At 44.1% G+C, this 19,822-nt stretch overlaps 1 protein-coding gene and 1 pseudogene across 7 annotated transcripts in view; one reads left to right on the top strand and one right to left on the bottom strand.

Annotated features, from left to right (window-relative positions):
* The window catches only part of ASH1L (ASH1 like histone lysine methyltransferase), a 227,669-nt gene that overhangs the window by 85,931 nt on the left and 121,916 nt on the right, over positions 1 to 19,822 (bottom strand). For all 7 annotated transcript variants that reach the window (XM_063604700.1, XM_063604699.1, XM_063604702.1 and 4 more), the window contains one exon: positions 17,179 to 17,920. In XM_063604700.1, coding sequence (XP_063460770.1) covers positions 17,179 to 17,920 — 742 coding nt within the window. The remainder of the gene's footprint in view (positions 1 to 17,178; positions 17,921 to 19,822) is intronic.
* Positions 12,019 to 17,158, top strand: LOC100983307 (POU domain, class 5, transcription factor 1-like; annotated as a pseudogene).

Raw genomic sequence — 19,822 nt, 5'->3', positions numbered from 1 at the left:
GAAGAGGCTAAAGTGGGAAGACTGCTTAAACCTAGGAGGTCAAGGCTGACAGTAAGCCATTGCACTCCAGCCTGGGCAACAGAGGAAGATTCTGTGTCTTAAAAAAAAAAAAAAAAAAAAAGTTGGTGATTGCAACTTTCCCCCAAACTGATCTATAGATCTAACACAATCTCAAGTACCAACAGAGTTTTTTTTTTTTTTCTTTTTTTTGAGAAAATGCCAAGATAATTCACAAATTGCTATGGAAAGACAAAACCTAAGGCCAGGCATGGTGGCTCACGCCTGTAATCCCAGCACTTTGGGAGGCTGAGGCAGGTGGATCACGAGATCAGAAGATTGGGACCATCCTGGCTAACACGGTGAAACCCCATCTCTTCTAAAAATAGAAAAAATAGCCGGGCATGGTGGTGGGTGCCTGTAGTCCCAGCTACTCGGGAGGCTGAGGCAGGAGAATGGCATGAACCCGGGAGGCAGAGGTTGCAGTGAGCCGAGATCACGCCACTGCAGTCCATCTTGGGCGACACACCAAGACTCCGTCTCAAAAAAAAAAACTAAAAAAAAATTGGAGGATTTATCTAATTTCAAGACTTACTGTAAATGTAATCAGGACAATGTGATACTAGCTACACAAAATAAATGTAGAACAACGTAATAGAGTGTAGAAATAGATACACATATGACTAATTTTTTTTTTGAAAAATTGTGGTAAAATGCATATACCATAATATTTACCTTTTAAACCATTTTAAGTGGTCTGGACAGTTCAGTGACATCAAAGTACATTCACATTGTTGTACAATCATCACCAGTATCCATCCATCTCCACATCTTTTTCATCCTTCCAGACAGAATAACTGATCCTATTAAAGAAAAACTCTATTCCATCCTCCCTCCAACCCCTAATAACCAATATTCTACTTTCTGCCTGTATGAATTTGTCTATTCCAGGTTCCTCATACTAGTGGAATCATAAAATATATGTCCATTTGTGTCTGGCTTACTTCACTTTTATTCTTTCTTTTTTGAGTCAGAGTCTCATTCCGTCAACCAGGCTGGAGTGCAGTGGCACGATCTCGGCTCGCTGCAACCCTACCTCCTGGGTTCAAGCGATTCTCCTGCCTCAGCCTCCCGAGTAGCTGGGATTACAGGGTCACACCACCACGACCAGCTAATTTTTTTTTTTTTTTTTTGAGATGGCATCTTGCTCTTGTAGCCCAGGCTAGAGTGCAATGGCATGATCTCGCCTCACTGCAACCTCCGGGCCACCAGGGTCTGCTAATTTTTGTATTTTTAGTAGAGGCGGGGTTTCACCATGTTTGCCAGGCTGCTCTTGAACTCCTGACCTCAGATGATTTACATGCCTCTGCCTCCCAAAGTGGGAGGCATGCCTGGGATTACAGGCATGAGCCACTGCGTCCGGCTGCTAATGATTTTCTTAATAGCATCTGGGAACTTGTCTACTGCCTCTTGGTTGGCAGAAGCTTCTCCTTTTACCTTGATTTTTTCTTTTTCTTTGTTTTTTTTTTTTGAGACTGAGTTTCACTCTGCCGCTGAGGCTGGAGTGCAGTGGCGTGATCTCGGCTCACTGCAGCCTCCACCTCCTGGGTTCAAGCGATTTCTCCTGCCTTAGCTTCCTGAAGAGCTGAGACTACAGGCACCCGCTACCACGCCTGGCTATTTTTTTTGTGTTTTTAATAGAGACAGGTTTCACCATGTTGACCAGGCTGGTCTTGAACTACTGACTTCAGGTGATCGCCTGCCTCGGCCTCCCAAAGTGCTGGGATTACAGGCGTGAGCCATTGAGCCGGCCTTTCTTTTTTTTTTTTCAGACGGAGTCTCTCTTTGTTGCCCAGACTGGAGTGCAGTGGTGCGATCTCGGCTCACTGTAAGCTCTGCCTCCCAGGCTCAAGCAACTCTCCCTGCCTTAGCCTTCCGAGTAGCTGGGATTACAGGTACCTACCACCATGCCCAGCTAATTTTTGCATTTTTAGTAGAGACAGTGTTTCGTCATGCTGGCCAGGCTGGTCACAATCTCCTGACCTCAGGTGATCTACCCACCTCGGCCTCCCAAAGTGTTGGGATTACAGGCGTGAGCCACCACGCCTGGACATGTATGCTTTTTTAAGGCAATCCTGCATCCACATAAAAACTGCATTTTCGGCCAGGCATGGTGGCTCACACCTGTAATCCCAGCACGTTGGGAGGCCAAGGCAGGCAGATCACGAGTTCAGGAGATTGTGACCATCCTGGCCAACATGGTGAAACCCCGTCTCTACTAAAATGCAAAAAATTAGCCGGGTGCGGTGGTAGTCCCAGCTACTCGGGAGGCTGACGTCGGGGAATTGCTTAAACCCGGGAGGCAGAGGTTGCAGTGAGCCAAGATCGTGCCACCGCACTCCAGCCTGGCGACAGAGCAAGACTCTGTCTCAAAAACAAAACAAAACAAAACAAAAACAAAAAAAACCCTGCATTTTCAATATGAGATAAAAAGATACCTTGGAAAAAGTACTAAGTTTTCACACTTGCTGGCACAGCTACGGTGATGGCTTTGCAAAATTCCTTTTCTTTTTTCAAGTCCTTACGCTAGATTCATTTATCTTTCTTCTTTTGAGACGGAGTCTCAGTCTCTCGCTCAGGCTGCAATGCAATGGCGTGATTCGGCTCACTGCAACCTCCACCTCCCAGGTTCAAGCAATTATCCTGCCTCAGCCTCCGGAGTAGCTAGGATTACAGGCACCCGCCACCGCTCCTAATTTTTTGTATTTTTAGTAGAGACAGGGTTTCACCATGTCGGCCAGGCTGGTCTCGAACTCCTGACCCCATGATCCGCCTGCCTCGGCCTCCCAAAGTGCTGGGATTATAGGTGCGAGCCACCGTGCCTGGCCCATTTATCTTGAAAGGGTGGGCAACCACAGCTGCAGACCCCAATCTATGGTACATATCAAGCAGTTCAACTTTTTGTTTTCTTGTAATGCCATGACTTTTCTCTTGTTCTTGGAAGCCCTTCTAACATCACTAATGGCACTTCATATAGGTCTCATAGGGTCATTCAAGGTTTATGGAATCGTAGTAAAAACGAGAAATAACGCAAGAACTTCAAGAGATCACTTTGTACTGTGATACGTAATTTACTGGAGAGATTCCAGTAAACTGCTCACTTGGAGATGATTAGTGTCATATGGCTTTGAAGTGGATTCTGGCAACACTTTCTTCATTGCAATAACAACAAGAGGTGGCTATGAAATTATTACAGTAGTACAGTATGTATTACAGTTTTTTTTTTTTTTTGAGACAGAGTTTCGCTCTTGTTGTCCACGCTGGAGTGAGATGGTGCGATCTCGGCTCACTGCAACCTCCGCCTCCTGGATTCAAGTGATTCTCCTGCCTCAGCCTCCCGAGTACCTGGGATTACGGGCATGCGCCACTACGCCGGGCTAATTTTGTATTTTTAGTAGAGAAGGGGTTTCTCCATGTTGGTCAGGTTGGTCTCCAACTCCCAACCTCAGGTGATCCGCCTGCCTTGGCCTCCCAAAGTCCTGGAATTACAGGCATAAACTACCATGCCCGGCCTATTACAGTTAATTTTATGATTAATGCTGTATGTCTTTGTTTACATTTCTCATAACTGAGAATGGTGTCATGTATAGTTTGTGTTTGTAAATTTTGATAAATTTTAACTTTTTATTTGAGACAGAGTCTTGCTTTTTTGCCCAGGCTGGAGTGCAATGGCATGATGTTGGCTCACTGCAACCTTCGCTACCCGGGGTTCAAATGATTCTGCCTCAGCCTCACAAGTAGCTGGGAGTATAGACACCCACCACCTCACCTGGCTAGTTTTTGTGTTTTTTTTTTGAGACAGAGCCTTACTCTGTGGCCAGGCTGGAGTGCAGTGGAGCAACATCAGCTCACTGCAATCTCCGCCTCCCAGGTTCAAGTTATTCTCCTGCCTCAGCCTCCTGAGTAGCTGTGATTAAAGGCATGCACCACCATGCCCGGCTAATTTTTGTATTTTTAGTAGAGACAGGGTCACCATGTTGGTCAGGCTGGTCTCGAACTCGAACTCCTGACCTCAAGTGATCCACCCACCTTGGCCTCCCAAAAGTGCTGGGATTACAGGCATGGGCCACCACGCCTGGCCTAGTTTTTTTTTTTTTTTTTTTTTTTTTTTGAGACAGAGTCTTCCTCTGTCGCCCAGGCTGGAGTGCAGTGGCGTGATCTCGGATCACTGCAGCTTCTGCCTCCAGGGTTCAAGTGATTTTCCTGCCTCATCCTCCAGGTAGCTGGGATTACAGGCACTCACCATCATGCAGGGCTATTTTTTTTTTTTTGAGGTGGAGTCTCGCTCTGTTGCCCAGGCTGGAGTGCAATGGTGCAATCTTGGCTCACTGCAACCTCTGCCTCCTGGGTTCAAGCGATTCTCCTGCCTCAGACTCCCGAGTAGCTGGGATTACAGGCATGTGCCACCATGCTTAATTTTTTGTATTTTTAGTAGAGACCAGGTTTCACCATGTTGCTCAGGCTGGTCTTGAACTCCTGACCTCATGATCTGCCTGCCTTGGCCTCCCAAAGTGCTGGGATTACAGGCGTGAGCCACCACACCCGGCCAAGCAGGGCTAATTTTTTTATTTTTAGTAGAGAAGAGGTTTCACCACGTTGGCCAGGCTGGCTCGAACTCCTGACCTCAGGTGATCCACCCACCTCAGCCTCCCAAAGTACCAGGATTACAGGTGGGAGCCCCCGTGCCTGGCCTAATTTTTTTTGTGGTGTTTTTTATTTTTTTGAGACGGAGTCTCGCTCTGTCACCCAGGCTGCAGTGCAGTGGCGCGATCTCGGCTCACTGCAAGCTCTGCCTCCTGGGTTCACGCCATTCTCCTGCCTCAGCCTCCCGAGTAGCTGGGACTACAGGCGCCTGCCACCATGCCCAGCTAATTTTATTTATTTATTTATTTATTTATTTATTTATTTTTTAAGACGGGGTCTCGCTCTGTCACCCAGGCTGGAGTGCAATGGCACGATCTTGGCTCACTGCAACCTCTGCCTCCCAGGTTCAAGTGATTCTCCTGCCTCAGCCTCCCTAGTAGCTGGGATTACAGGAGTGTGCCATCATGCCCGGCTAATTTTTTTTTTTCTATTTTAGTAGAGACGGGGTTTCACCATGTTGCCCAGGCTGGTCTCGAACTCCTGAGCTCAAGCAATCCACCTGCCTTGGCCTCCCAAAGTGCTAGGATTACAGGCATGAGCCACCGCACCCAGCTTTTTGTATTTTTTAGTAGAGACGGGGTTTCACCGTGTTAGCCAGGATGGTCTTGATCTCCTGACCTCGTGATCCGACCGCCTCGGCCTCCCAAAGTGCTGGGATTACAGGCGTGAGACACCGCGCCCGGCCCATTAATTTTTATATTTTTAATAGAGATAGGGTTTGACCATGTTGGCCAGGATAGTCTCGAACTTCTGACCTCAGGTGATCTGCCCACATCGGACTCCCAGTGAAATTTTAACTTTTTATAATAGATTTGTGTATATCTTATGTCTTTCTGCAAACGATAAAATGGATTAACATCTACATATATTTTATCCATTCATGACATACTTTTTAATTTTTTTGAATATTTCTAGGCTACACCTACTATGTATCCACAAAAAATAAAAATTAAAAACTAAAAAATTTTTTTCTAGGCTACACAGTTCATCTGTGAGTTTAAGTATCGCAAATCTCAAATCTGTGTTGTTCAAGGGTCAACTGTATTTAATCAACTGGGAGTTGATTTTTTGTATAGAGGATAAGACAGAATCCAATTTCCTTCTGATCCCCAGGGAATTTCAACTTACTGGGTACAGTTTGTTGAACAGTTCTTTATTGATATGCCTCTGTTACCCAGCAAGTTTCCATATATGTGTAGGTCTGTTTCTTTTATCTATTCAATTCCACGCCACCTTAATACTCCATAGCTTGAAATTAAGTCTTGGGACAAATCCTTTATTTTATTCAGTAATTACCTTTCCAGGTATATACTCTGATATAATTTTTTTTTTTTTTTTTTTGAGACAGAGTCTCGCTCTGTCACCCAGGCTGGAGTGAAGTGGTCTGATCTCAGCTCACTGCAACCTTCACCTCCACGGTTCAAGCAATTCTGCTGCCTCAGCCTCATGAGTAGCTGGGATTACAGGCATGCAGCACCACACCTGGCTAATTTTAATTTTTCTTTTTTTTTTTTTTTTGAGATGGAGTCCCGCTCTTGTTGCCCAGGCTGGAGTGCAGTGGCCAGATCCCGGCTCACTGCAACCTCCGCCTCCCGGGTCCAAGCGATTGTCCTGCCTCAGGCTCCTGAGTAGCTGGGACTATAGGCGCCCACCACCTGGCTAATTTTTGTACTTTTTAGTAGAGACAGGGCTTCGCCATGTTGGCCAGGCTGGTCTCAAATTCCTGACCTCAGGTGATCCGCCCACCTCGGCCTCCCAAAATGCTGGGATTACAGGCAAGAGCGACTGCGCCCGGCTAATTTTTCTATTTTTAGTAGAGATGGGTTTTCACTATGTTGGCCAGGCTGGTCTTAAACTCCTGACCTCAGGTGATCCACGCACCTCAGCCTCCCAAATTGCTGGGATTACAGGCACAAGCCACTGCACCTGGCCCCTGATACAGTTTGGATGTGCGTCCTGCCCACATCTCACGCTGGAATGTAATCACCAATATTGGTGGTGAGACCTGGTGGGAGGTGACTGGACCATGGGGGTGGTTTTCTCTTAAGCAGTTTAGCACCATCCCCCGATGCTGTCGTTGCCATAGTGAGTGAGTTCTGTCGAGATCTGGTGCTTTAAAAAGTGTATGGCACGTCGTCCTTCTCCTTCTTGCTCCTGCTCTGGCCCTGTAACCAGTATACTCCCCATGACTGTAAGTTTCCTGAAGCCTCCCCAGAAGCCTAGGAGATGCCAGCATCATGCTTACTATACAGCCTGCAGGACCATGAACGAATTAAACCTCTTTTCTTTATAAATTACCCAGTCTCAGGTATTTATAGCAATGTGAGAACAAATTAGTATAATGCCTTAAGTCTGGGCGCAGTGGCTCACGCCTGTAATCCCAGCACTTTGGGAGGCCAAGGCAGGTGGATCACCTGAGGTCAGGAGTTCAAGACCAGCCTGACCAACACGGTGAAACCCCGTCTCTACTAAAAGTACAAAAAAATTAGCCGGGCGTGGTGGTGGGCGCCTCTAATCCCAGCTACTCGGGAGACTGAGGCAGGATAATTGCTTGAACCCAGGAGGTGGAGGTTGCAGTAAGCCGAGATCGTGCCACTGCACTCTAGCTTGGGCGACAAGAATGAAATTCCGTCTCAAAAAAATATATATATATATGTTGGGAACAGGCCCCCCAAAATCTGGCCATAAACTGGCCCCAAAACTGGCCATAAACAAAATCTCTTCAGCACTGTGACATGTTCATGATGGCGATGACACCCACACTGGAAGGCTGTGGGTTTACTGGAATGAGGGCAAGAAACACCTGGCCCACCCAGGCTGGAAAACCGCTTAAAGGCGTTCTTAAACCACAAACAATAGCATGAGCGATCTGTGCCTTAAGGACATGCTCCTGCAGCAGGTAACTAGCCAAACCCATCCCTTTATTTCGGCCCATCCCTTTGTTTCCCATAAGAGATACTTTTAGTTAATCTAATATCTATAGAAACAATGCTAATGACTGGCTTGCTGTTAATAAATACGCGGGTAAATCTCTGTTCGGGGCTCTCAGCTCTGAAGGCTGTGAGACCCGATTTCCCACTTCACACCTCTATATTTCTGTGTGTGTGTCTTTAATTCCTCTAGCGCCACTGGGTTAGGGTCTGCCCGACCAAGCTGGTCTCGGCATATATATATATACAATGCTTTAGAGAAATTAGTGTCCATATCCACCAGTGGACATTAGAGGAATATTAAAAGCAGTTTTTTTGGGCAATAACCTCAAGTTGAAAATAATCCAAGAGTAAAATCGAAGAACTGTATTACACACAAACAACACATTAAAACTACAGCAACATGCATTAACATACATAATTTAACATGACTATGTTGAGCAAAAAAAGGTGAGACACAATAGCATATGTCCTCTGTAATTAATTTTGTTTGTTTGTTTTTGCTTTTTTGAGACAGGGTCTCACTCTGTCACCCTGGGTGGAGTGCAGTGATGTGATCTTGGCTCACTGCAATCTCTACCTCCTGGGCTCAAGTGATTCTCCCACTTGGCTTCCTGAGTAGCTAGGACTACAGGCGTGTGCTACCACAACTGGCTAACTTTTTGTATTCTTAGTAGAGACGATGTTGCCTAGGCTACTCTCAAACTCCTGGGTTCAAGCGATCCACACGCCTCAGCTTCCAAAATTGCTGAAATTACAGGCATGATATGGCACCCAACCTGTATAATTAGATTTCCATGAAATTCAGGAAGAATAAGCTGTATTGTTTAGAGCTGCACACATAAATAGTATTTTAAAAGGTAAATATGTGGTTACCTTAAAAGTCAGAAGATTGGTTATAGCTTCTGGCAAGAAAAGGGGTTTACAAACAGGGAAAGTATGGTCACCTCCTGAATATTTATATGGGTACGACCTCTACAGAAAATTTACTTAGCTTATGTTATGTATTCTCTTGTTTGTCTCTTATTTGTTTTTTGAGACAGGTTCTCACTTTGTCACCCAGGATGGAATGTGGTGGCACGATTATGGCTCACTGTAGCCTCGACCTCCTGGACAAGCTCAAGCAATCCCTTAACACCTCAGCCTCCCTAGTAGCTGGGACTACAGGCACACATCAGCACGTCCAGCTGATTTTTAAGTTTTTTTTTTTTTTGAGACAGAGTCTCACTCTGTTGCCCAGGCTGGAGCGCACTGATGCGATCTCAGCTCACTGCAACCTCCGCCTGCCAGGTTCAAGCAATTCTCCTGCCTCAGCCTCCCGAGTAGCTGGGATTACAGGCATGCGCCACCACACTTGGCTGATTTTTAAGTTTTTTGTAGAGATGGAGTTTCCCTATGTTGCCCAGGGTGGTCTTCAACCCCTGGGCTCCAGCAATACTCCTGCCTCTGCCTCCCGAAGTGCTGGGACTACAGGTGTGAGCCACCTCATCTGGCCTGTTTATGTATTCTCTTTAGGTGTATCCTCTTCTGTTTGCAGCCCATATTCTCTTTAATGAGATGGGAATAATATTTTTCTTGAAAGTGTGGTAGAAGTTAAAATTGGGTCTGATGCTGTTCTTGGGGAAAGACTTTAAATAATAGATTCAATTTAGGCAATAGGAGTGCTCAGGTAATTTCTTTTGAGTATGTTTTGTTAAAATTGTATTTTTCTAGGAACATGTCCATTTCAACAGTTTTCCCATTTGATGGGCTTAAAGTTCTCACAGTAGTAAATTTTTAATCTCTTATATACACTTTATTTCCTTTTAAATCCCTATTTATTCCCTTTCTCATTCCTATTGATCGGCTTTACCAGAAGTTTGTCTATTTTATTAGTTTTCAAAGAACTTTGGTCTTAAAAGTGACTCTTACTGTTACACATTTGCCTTATTTTATTAATTTAAGGTGTAAGTTTTACATTCTTCCAATATCATTTTCAGGCTCATTCACTTGTTCTTTTAATTTCTTATTTTCATAAAATTGTTTTTAGAAATAGGGTTTTGCCATTGCCCAAGCTGGTCTCAAACTCCTGGGTTCAACCAATCCTCCAGCCTCAGCCTCCAGAGTAGCTGAGACTATTGGTGTGGCCAGCAAGCTCTTAACAATTTTTTTCGGTCAGGTGTGGTAGCTCACGCCTGTAATCCCAGCACTTTGGGAGGCCAAGGTGGGCGGACTTGAGGTCAGGAGTTCGAGACTACCCTGGCCTATATGGTGAAACCCTGTCTCTACTAAAAATGCAAAAATTAGCCGGGCATGGTGGCAGGCACCTGTAATCCCAGCTACTCCAGAGGCTGAGGCAGGAAAATCACTTGAACCCAAGAGGTGGAGGTTGCAGTGAGCCAAGCCATTGTACTCCAGCCTGGGCAACAGAGCAAGATGCCGTCTCAACAACAACAACAAAATATATATATATATATAATATTTATATATAATATACATTATAAGATACATATTTTTAGAGACAAAGTCTTGCTATAATATATATGTATTTTTAGAGGCAAGGTCACACTCTGTCACCAAGGCTGGAGTGCAGTGGAGGAACACAGCTCATTGCAGCCTCAACCTCCTGAGTGCAAGTGATCCTCCCACCTCAGCCTCCCAAGTAGCTAGAACCACAGACACGAGCCACCACGCTCATTTAATTTTTAAATGTTTTGTAGAGATGGGCCAGGTGCGGTGCTCACACCTGTAATCTTAGCACTTTGGGAGGTCAAGTTGAGAGGATCGCTTGAGTGCAGGAGTTCAAAACCAGCCTGGGTAACATAGTGAGACCCCACCTCTACAAAAAACACAAAAATTAGCCAGGCCTGGTGGCCCCCGCCTGCAGTCCCAGCCACTGCGGGGGAGGGATGGGGGTGGAGACGCTTGAGCCTGGGAGGCGGAGGTTGCAGTGAACTGAGATTGTGCCACTGTAGTCCAGCCTGGGGGACACAGCAAGACCCTGTCTAAAACAAACAAACAAACAGTTCTTTGTAGAAACAGGGTAGCTACAACCAGCCACACTGCTCAGGCTGTCTTGAACTCCTGGCCTCAAGTGATCCTCCTGCCTCAGCCTGACAAACTGCTGGGATTACAGGTGTGAGCCACCACACCTGGCCTGATTTTATTTTTTACAGCAATAATTTATAAGTGTTTTAAAAATATACCTTTTTCTTTTTAAAACCAGGATTTGAACCTAGGTTTTCCGAGTCTAGAAGCCCACCTCATAACCATCAAATTCTTCCTGTGCATTCTGGTTTTATATTAATCAACAAATAGTGACCAAAATCTTTAATACACCATACAAGGTTCTTGGCACAATCTGATCCCTACAACCTCTATCTGTATCCCATGCTACTCTACTCCATGTTTTGACCACAAAAGCTTTCTTTCGCTTGCCTGAAACTATCATGCTTTTTCAGACTTTTGTGTATGCTCTCTCCTCACTCCTTTAAATAACAGATGAAGCCTATTCTTCACATTTTTAGCATAGTCCTTACTTTTTCTGGGAAACTAAGTTAGTTATTTCTATTATATACAGTACTCTTATAACTCTAAGTAACTCTTCATAATAGCACTTGGATGGTTAAAATCCATGACGGTAGGAAAAGTTTCTAGATTTATTCACCACTCTATCAATTTTAAGTACATGAAACATAATAATCTTCCAACAAATACTAATTGAAAAAATAAATGAATACATATTATATAACAAGTACTAGTGTAAGCTCCAATTAGAACAAGTTGAAAAACTGTTGCTGTCTCTGGGAACTCAGTGTGTCATGTCCTTCCCTACACAATCTCTTGAGGGCAGAAATTTTATCTTTCTCTTTATAATCTCTTCAAATCTCAGAATACAATCTTGTGAAAAAGTATGTGTTTAATTTTGCTGACCATGATACTAGAATTTGCTGGAATAGAAAGGCTAACCTATTCAAAAGCCTTTTTTGTTGTTGTTGAGACGAAGTCTTACTCTGTCATCCAGGTTGGAGTGCAGTGGTACAATCTAGGCTCACTGCAACCTCTGCTTCCCTGGCTCAAGCGATCCCCCCACCTCAGCCTCCCAAGTAGCTGGGACCACAGGCGTGCAACACCACCATGCCCAGCTAATTTATTGTATTTTTTGGTAAAGACGGGGTTTCACCATGTTACCCAGGCTGATGAAAGCCTTTTCTTGAAGCACATTTTAAAGATGACCCTTCCTAACATAAATGGTCAAGATGTCTCAAACTACAGTAAAGGCAGAAATCATCCTCCTTGTCAGTGTTTTAAAGCTTCAATAATTAAACTGCTATGACAGAGATATCAAAATAGACTGATAGAAAGGAATATAAAAATATTTGACATTTCACCAGGCCCCCAGCTTGGGGCGCCTTCCTTCCCCATGGCGGGACACCTGGCTTCGGATGCCTGCCTTCTTGCCCCCTCCAGGCGGTGTAGGTGATGGGCCAGGGGGGCCGGAGCCGGGCTGTGTTGATCCTCGGACCTGGCTAAGCTTCCAAGGCCCTCCTGGAGGGCCAGGAATCGGGCCGGGAGTTGGGTCAGGCTCTGAGGTGTGGGGGATTCCCCCATGCCCCCCGCTGTATGAGTTCTGTGGGGGGATGGCGTACTGTGGGCCTCAGGTTGGAGTGCGGCTAGTGCCCCAAGGCGGCTTGGAGACCTCTCAGCCTGAGGGCGAAGCAGGAGTCAGGGTGGAGAGCAACTCCGACGGCACCTCCCTGGAGCCCTGCACCGTCCCCCCCTGGTGCCGTGAAACTGGAGAAGGAGAAGCTGGAGCAAAACCCGCAGGAGTCCCAGAACATCAAAGCTCTGCAGAAAGAACTCGAACAATCTGCCAAGCTCCTGAAGCAGAAGAGGATCACCCTGGGATATACACAGGCCGATGTGGGGCTCACCCTGGGGGTTCTGTTTGGGTAGGTGTTCAGCCAAACGACCATCTGCCGCTTTGAGGCTCTGCAGCTTAGCTTCAAGAACATGTGTAAGCTGCGGCCCTTGCTGCAGAAGTGGGTGGAGGAAGCTGACAACAATGAAAATCTTCAGGAGACATGCAAAGCAGAAACCCTCTTGCAGGCCCGAAAGAGAAAGCGAACCAGTATCGAGAACCGAGTGAGAGGCAACCTGGAGAATTTGTTCCTGCAGTGCCCGAAACCCACACTGCAGCAGATCAGCCACATCGCCCAGCAGCTTGGGCTCGAGAAGGATGTGGTCCGAGTGTGGTTCTGTAACCGGTGCCAGAAAGGCAAGCAATCAAGCAGCGACTATGCATAACGAGAGGATTTTGAGGCTGCTGGGTCTCCTTTCTCAGGGGTACCAGTGTCCTTTCCTCTGGCCCCAGGGCCCCATTTTGGTACCCCAGGCTATGGGAGCCCTCACTTCACTGCACTGTACTCCTCGGTCCCTTTCCCTGAGGGGGAAGCCTTTCCCCCGTCTCCGTCACCACCCTGGGCTCTCCCATGCATTCAAACTGAGGTGCCTGCCCTTCTAGGAATGGGGGACAGGGGGAGGGGAGGAGCTAGGGAAAGAGAACCTGGAGTTTGTGCCAGGGCTTTTGGAATTAAGTTCTTCATTCACTAAGGAAGGAATTGGGAACACAAAGGGTGGGGGCAGGGGAGTTTGGGGCAACTGGTTGGAGGGAAGGTGAAGTTCAATGATGTTCTTGATTTTAATCCCACATCATGTATCACTTTTTTCTTAAGCCTGGGACACAGAAAAAAAAAAAAAAAAAAAAAAAAATTGAAAAGACCCTAAGATCTAACAGTATATAAGAATTTAGGATGGTGGGGCGCCGTAGCTCACACCTGTAATCCCAGCACTTCCGGAGGCCGAGGTGGGAGGATCATCAGGTCAGGAGTTTGAGACCAGCCTGACCAATATGGTAAAAACCCGTCTCTACTAAAAATACAAAAAAATTAGCCAGGCATGGTGGTGTGGTGGTGTGCACCTGTAATCCCAGCTACTCAAGAGGAGAATCGCTTGAACCTGGGAGGCAGAGGTTGCAGTGAGCCGAGATTGTGCCACTGTATTCCAGCCTGGGCGACAGAGCGAGACTCCGTCTCAAAAAAAAAAAAAAAAGAAAAAAAAGAATTTAGTGCTGGGTGTGGTGAGTCATGCCTGTAATCCCAGTACTTTGGGAGGCCAAGGCAGGCGGATCACTTGAGGTCAGGAGTTCGAGACCAGCCTGGCCAACATGGGGAAACCCCGTCTCTACTAAAAATACAAAAATTAGCTGGGCATGGTGGCGCATGCTTGTAATCCCAGCTACTTGGGTGGCTGAGGCATGAGAATCACTTGAACCCAGGAGGTTGCAGTGAGCCAAGATTGCGCCACTGCATTCCAGCCTGGGTGACTCGGTCTCAAAAACAATAACAACAACAGCAACAACAAAAACTTAGTGTATGATAAATGTATCATTCCAAATAAGTTGGGAATGGCTAAACTAATCAATAGTACTGAAAGAAAATTAAACCTCTAACTCATAGCTAATATTCAGTATTACATAAGTGACATAAAGAGCTAAATATAAAAAAGCAAGATCTAGTCAATCACAACAGTGTAATTACATAAATTATGATATATTCCTACCACAGTATAAGGTAATTCTGTATGTTCTGATGACAAGCTCTCAGCATTAAAGAATACACAATGTACTGTTAATAGCGTTATCCATGGAGAGAAGAATGGGATGAGAGCAAGTGAGAGCACGTGAAAAGAGACTTTTACTTTTAAATCAGTAAACTACTAGTTTAATTAAATTATTTATTACCAGCGTGTATTGCTCCTGAAATTAAAAAATATATTCTCTAGAAAAAAGCAATTATTTTTATATAGGTGGATGGAAAAAAAAAAAAACCCTCTCTATACAGGATTCACCAGGAGAGATGATAGAGAATATGAGTAAGAGTGAACATGCCACATTAAGAAAAGCCATTTATAAATGATGAACATTAAATTGGTTCATTAAAAAATATTAAATATGGGCCAGGCGTGGTGGCTCACGCCTGTAATCCCAGCACTTTGGGAGGCTGAGACGGGTGGATCACCTGAGGTCAGGAGTTCGAGGCTAGCATGGCCAACATGGTGAAACCTCGTCTCTACTAAAAATACAAAAATTAGCCAGGCATGGTGGCGCGCACCTGTAATCCCAGCTACTCAAGAGGCTGAAGCAGGAGAATCACTTGAACCCACGAGGTGGAGGGTGCAGTGAGTGGAGATCGTGCCACTGCACTCCAGGCTGGGTGACAGAGTGAAACTCCATCTCAAAAAATAAATAAATAAAAATAAGAATGGTTTATTGCCTGTGGCTTTGTTATTACATCTAAGAAATCACGGCCAAATTCAATGCTGTGAAGCTTTTGCCCTATATTTTCTCCTAAGAGTTTACAGTTTTATTTTTATTTATTTATTTATTTATTTTGAGACAAAGTTTTGCTCTTGTTGCCCAGGCTGGAGTGTGATGGTGCAATCTCGGCTCACGGCAACCTCTCCACCTCCCATGTTCAAGGGATTCTCCTGCCTCAGCCTCCTGAGTAGCTGGGATTACAGGCATGTGCCACCATGCCCAGCTAATTTTGTATTTTTAGTAGAGACGGGGTTTCTCCATGTTGATCAGGCCGGTCTCGAACTCCTGACCCTCAGGTGATCCAGCTGCCTCAGCCTCCCAAAGTGCTGGGATTACAGGCGTGAGCCACCATGCGTGGACTTACTTTTTTTTTTTTGAGAAGGAGTCTCGCTTTGTCACCCAGGCTGGAGTGCAGTGGCGCAATCTCGGCTCATCACAACCTCCGCCTCCTGGGTTCAAGCAATTCTCCTGCCTCAGCCTCCCAAGTAGCTGGGATTACAGGCGCACACCACCACGCCTGGCTAATTTTTCTATTTTTAGTAGAGACAGGGTTTCACTATGTTGGTTAGGCTGGTCTTGAACTCCTGACCTCGTGATCCGCCCGCCTTGGCCTCCCAAACTGCTAGAATTACAGGTGTGAGCCACCACACCTGGCCAAGAGTTTCTGGTTTTAGATTTTACATTTATATCTTTGATCCATTTTGAGTTAGATTTTGTATATGGTTTAAAGTAAGACTACAACTTCATTCTTTTGCATGCAGATACCCAGTTTTCCCAGCATGATTTGTTAAAAAGACTGTCTTTTACCCCACTGAATGGTTTTGGCACCTCTGTCAAAAATCATCTGACCATGCATGCAAGGTTTTATTTCTGGGCTCTCTATTCTACTTCACTGGTCTATATGTCTCTCTTTATGCTACTACCATATGGTTTTGATTACCATAGCTTTATGGATAAAACAGACAATTGGACTTCATAGATATCAGAAATTTTTGTACGTCAAAAGACAGCATAAACAAAGTAAAAATGCAATCCACAGAATGGGAGAAAAGATTTGCTTATATGCCGGTTAAGAGAATAATATCCAGAATATATTGAGAACTGTTAAAACTCAACAACAAACCAAATAGCCCAATCAAAAAATTGAAAAAGCGATTGAGTAGACATTTCTCTAAAGATACATAAATGGCCAATAAGCGTATGAAAATATGTTTGTCACTAATCATTAGGGAACAGCAAATTAAAACTACAATGAGATACCCATCTCATACTCATTTGGATGGCTGCTATAAAAAAAATTGAAAATAGCAAGTGTTGGTGAGGATGTAAAGTAACTGAAATCCTTGTGCATTGTAACTGAAATCTTTGTGCATGCAAAATGGTATAGCCCTTCTGGAAAACAGTATGGCAGTTCCTCAAAAAATTAAAAATAGAAATGTCACATGATCCAGCAATTCCACTTCTGAGAATATACCCAAGGTTAAAGCAGGGTCTGAAAGAGGTATTTGTATACCCGCTGTCATAGCGGCGTTACGGCATGGAAACACCCCAGGTATCCATCAATGGATGAATGGATAAGCAAAATGTGGTATGCACATAAAATGATCACAGAGCTCATACATCTCTATATTGGATAAAATACATAATATTTCTGGGCCTTGATTTCCTTTGTCTGTAAAGTGAGTGGGTTCAGAGTGGATTGTTACTTGCCCTTTGCTTCTTTTTTGTTTGTTTTTGAGACAGGGTCTCGCTCTGTCGCCCAGGTTGGAGTGCAGCGGTGCAATCTTGGCTCACTGCAGCCTCCTGGATTCAAGCAATTCTCCCTCCTCAGCCTCCTGAGTAGCTGGGATTACAGGAATGCGCTGCCACATCTAGCTAATTTTTATATTTTTAGTAGAGACAGGGTTTACCATGTTGGCCAGGCTGGTCTTGAACTCCTCACCTCAAGTGATCCATCCACCTCGGCCTCCCAAAGTGCTGGGATTACAGGTGTGAGCCACTGCACCTAGCCTCTCTGATTCTTAATTATAACTTGTAAAAGCAATACATAAGAACAGTTTTTGAAAAGAAATGGTCTCATATAGTAAAAAATGAAAGGTTATAAGATGAAATAATTCAGCTATAGAGTTACATTACAGTTTTTCAAAGCTAGTTTCCTCTACTCAGATAATATGTTAAATGAGGAATTACCTTTTATTATTCTCTTGCTCTTCTTCCTCTGGTAATGGCTTCTGCTTTTTTCTGGTCTGTTCTTCCAATAGCCAACCTTTTCTCTTCAACCCCTTTTTATGTTCTGGGTTCACATTTACACTCTGAACAACAGCCTCAATTACATCTGTAACTGTGTCAGGACTGAGGTGCAGTGCTGCTCCTTCCTCGCCTCTGTTCAATTCTGGGTTGACAAACTGAGCAGCCTGGAATGCTTGCATTGATACGACAGCCTGAAGGGGACATTTCCGAGGTCGACCTGGCCTACGTTTCACAAAGTTATTCCCTGTCCTGGCCTGCCTTTGAAGTTTTTTGGCTTTTAAGATTTTATTGACATGGTCTAGGTTTTTCTTTGTGGCCAAGATTTTGTCGTAATTGCACATTTTCCGAGCTTGGCGTTGCATAGCTTCCACTACACTTCTCTTGATATGATGCGGGGAACAGCTGCTTGTCAACTTTTCAGATAGGAGTGAGATGCTATTATTGCAAGAGTCACTTGCGACTGCAGGCACTAAAAGGCTGTCTGGTTTTCCCAGGGTTCGGTCCTTGCTGTGGCTACGGCCTGGACTGGAAGAAGGTGGTGCAGAGGCAGTTGCAATCACAGCATCAATACTTTTCTCCATGGGCTCTTGGTCCTCATTTTGTACCATCCGCTGCAGCAGACTATCCACAGAGTCATCCCCAGAAGCAACTAATCTTGGACTTCGAGAGGGAACTCCGTTTACTGAAAGAGACAATAAATCACACATAGACAAAATTGGACACGGCTAGTTATTTAAATAAGTTTTTACACAGATAAAAGGGAGTACTACTCTATTTTCCATAGCAAGATTACACATCATAGGTAAATTGATGGTTTACTTTCCTGAAAAAGGTTATTACAACAAGATAAAACCAAAGTTGGCCTGTATTTCTCTAATAATATGTAAATTTAAAAAGAACAACTCTCACTTTGAGGTAAGGATTAGAAAGAAAAAATTTTAATTCTTCAAAAATGAAGGTCAAAAATAAAAAATAAATAAAAAATAAATTAAGGTCCAGTTAAGCTAAGGGACTTAAATGTTGGATAAAGAGTGGGCACAGTGGCTCATGTCTGTAATCCCAGTATTCTGGGAGGCCAAGGCAGGAGGAATGCCTGAGCTAAGGAATTCGAGATCAACCTAAGGAACATAGCAAGAAGCTGTCTCTACAAACAATATAAAAAAATTAGCCAGGCATGCTGGCTCAAACCTATAGTCACAGCTATTTATGAGGCTAAGTTGGGAAGACTGCTTGAGCCTGGGAGGTCGAGGCTGCAGTGAGTCACTGCACTCTAATCAGGACGACAGAGCGAGACCCTGTCTCAAAAAATACTAATAATTTAAAAATCAGTTCAAAATAAGTCACTTCCCATGCTGCCTAGTTTACTACTATTATTCATGGGTCATACTTCTCCAAAGTTAATTAATGGATTTCTTATCTATATGACTTTTAAATGTGATAACTATACTAGATATTCCTTTATTAGCCTCAGGCATTCTAGATTCCAATATCATCAGACTGTGGAATTTTTCTCAAATTACCAATAACTTTCTTCAAATAATATCCAATAGCCATGTCTAAATTTTTAAGACTTTTTTTTTTATTTTATCATCAACTCTGGCCTATAGACCCTTGTCTCAATTTGATACTTAAACATTTTCAGGCCAGGAACGGTGGCTCACACCGGTACTCTCAGCATTTTGGGAGGCTGAGGTGGAAGGATCACTTGAGGCCAGGAGTTCGAGACTAGCCTGGGCAACGTACTGAGACCCTGTCTCAACAAAAAATAAAAATTAGCCCAGTGTGGTTTCCTGTACCCGTAGTCCTATCTACTCAGGAGGCTGAGGCAGGTGGATTACTTGAGCCATGGAGTTTGAGGCTGCAGTGAGCTATGATCACACCACTGCATTCCAGCCTGGATGACAGAGCAAGACCCTGTCTCTAGAAAAATAATAAAATTTTAAAAAAGTAAAAAATTTCAAACTCTCAGCTATATTTGATTTCATAATTCTTTAAAATCCTGCCTACACTATTTCTATAATATCCTTTGATTAACTTTCAATTACTTGCAACTCCATTGAATTTAACTGCGGAGGTCCTCAATACAGAGTACTTGTTATTTACCTTTTATACTTACTTTCCCACTGGGAACATGTTTATTCTCATAGTCTCAATTATCATCAGTATGTAAGTGACTTCTAAATATTCATACCAATCTTCAGTTTTATCTGAAAATTACCAAAACGAAAAATGACCCCTTCCTTTTCTCCAACCTTTAAATGCTATAGTTTTTAAAAACTTTCTAGTCTAAGCTTTTTTCCTGTCTGACTCTCTATTCTCTCTTTAGCAATTCTTTTAACTATCACCTATATTCTGATGACTACTGAATTTCTATCTTCTGAATAGACCTTTCTTCTAATTGTCTACTTTTGCATGTTTCACAGATTTCTCAAACTCATATTCACATCTCATTTCATTTTCGCTCCCTTCAAACTAGCTCCTCCATCCAGATTCCCTACATCAGTGAATGATACCATAAAGCTAACATTATGTATACTGACCATCCATCGTGTGGCAGGACGTTGGTTATCCAAGCTCAGGCCAC

The sequence above is a fragment of the Pan paniscus genome, chromosome 1, assembly GCF_029289425.2.
Source record: "Pan paniscus chromosome 1, NHGRI_mPanPan1-v2.0_pri, whole genome shotgun sequence".
Lineage (NCBI taxonomy): Eukaryota > Metazoa > Chordata > Mammalia > Primates > Hominidae > Pan > Pan paniscus.
This window is presented reverse-complemented; position numbering and strand designations above follow the sequence as displayed.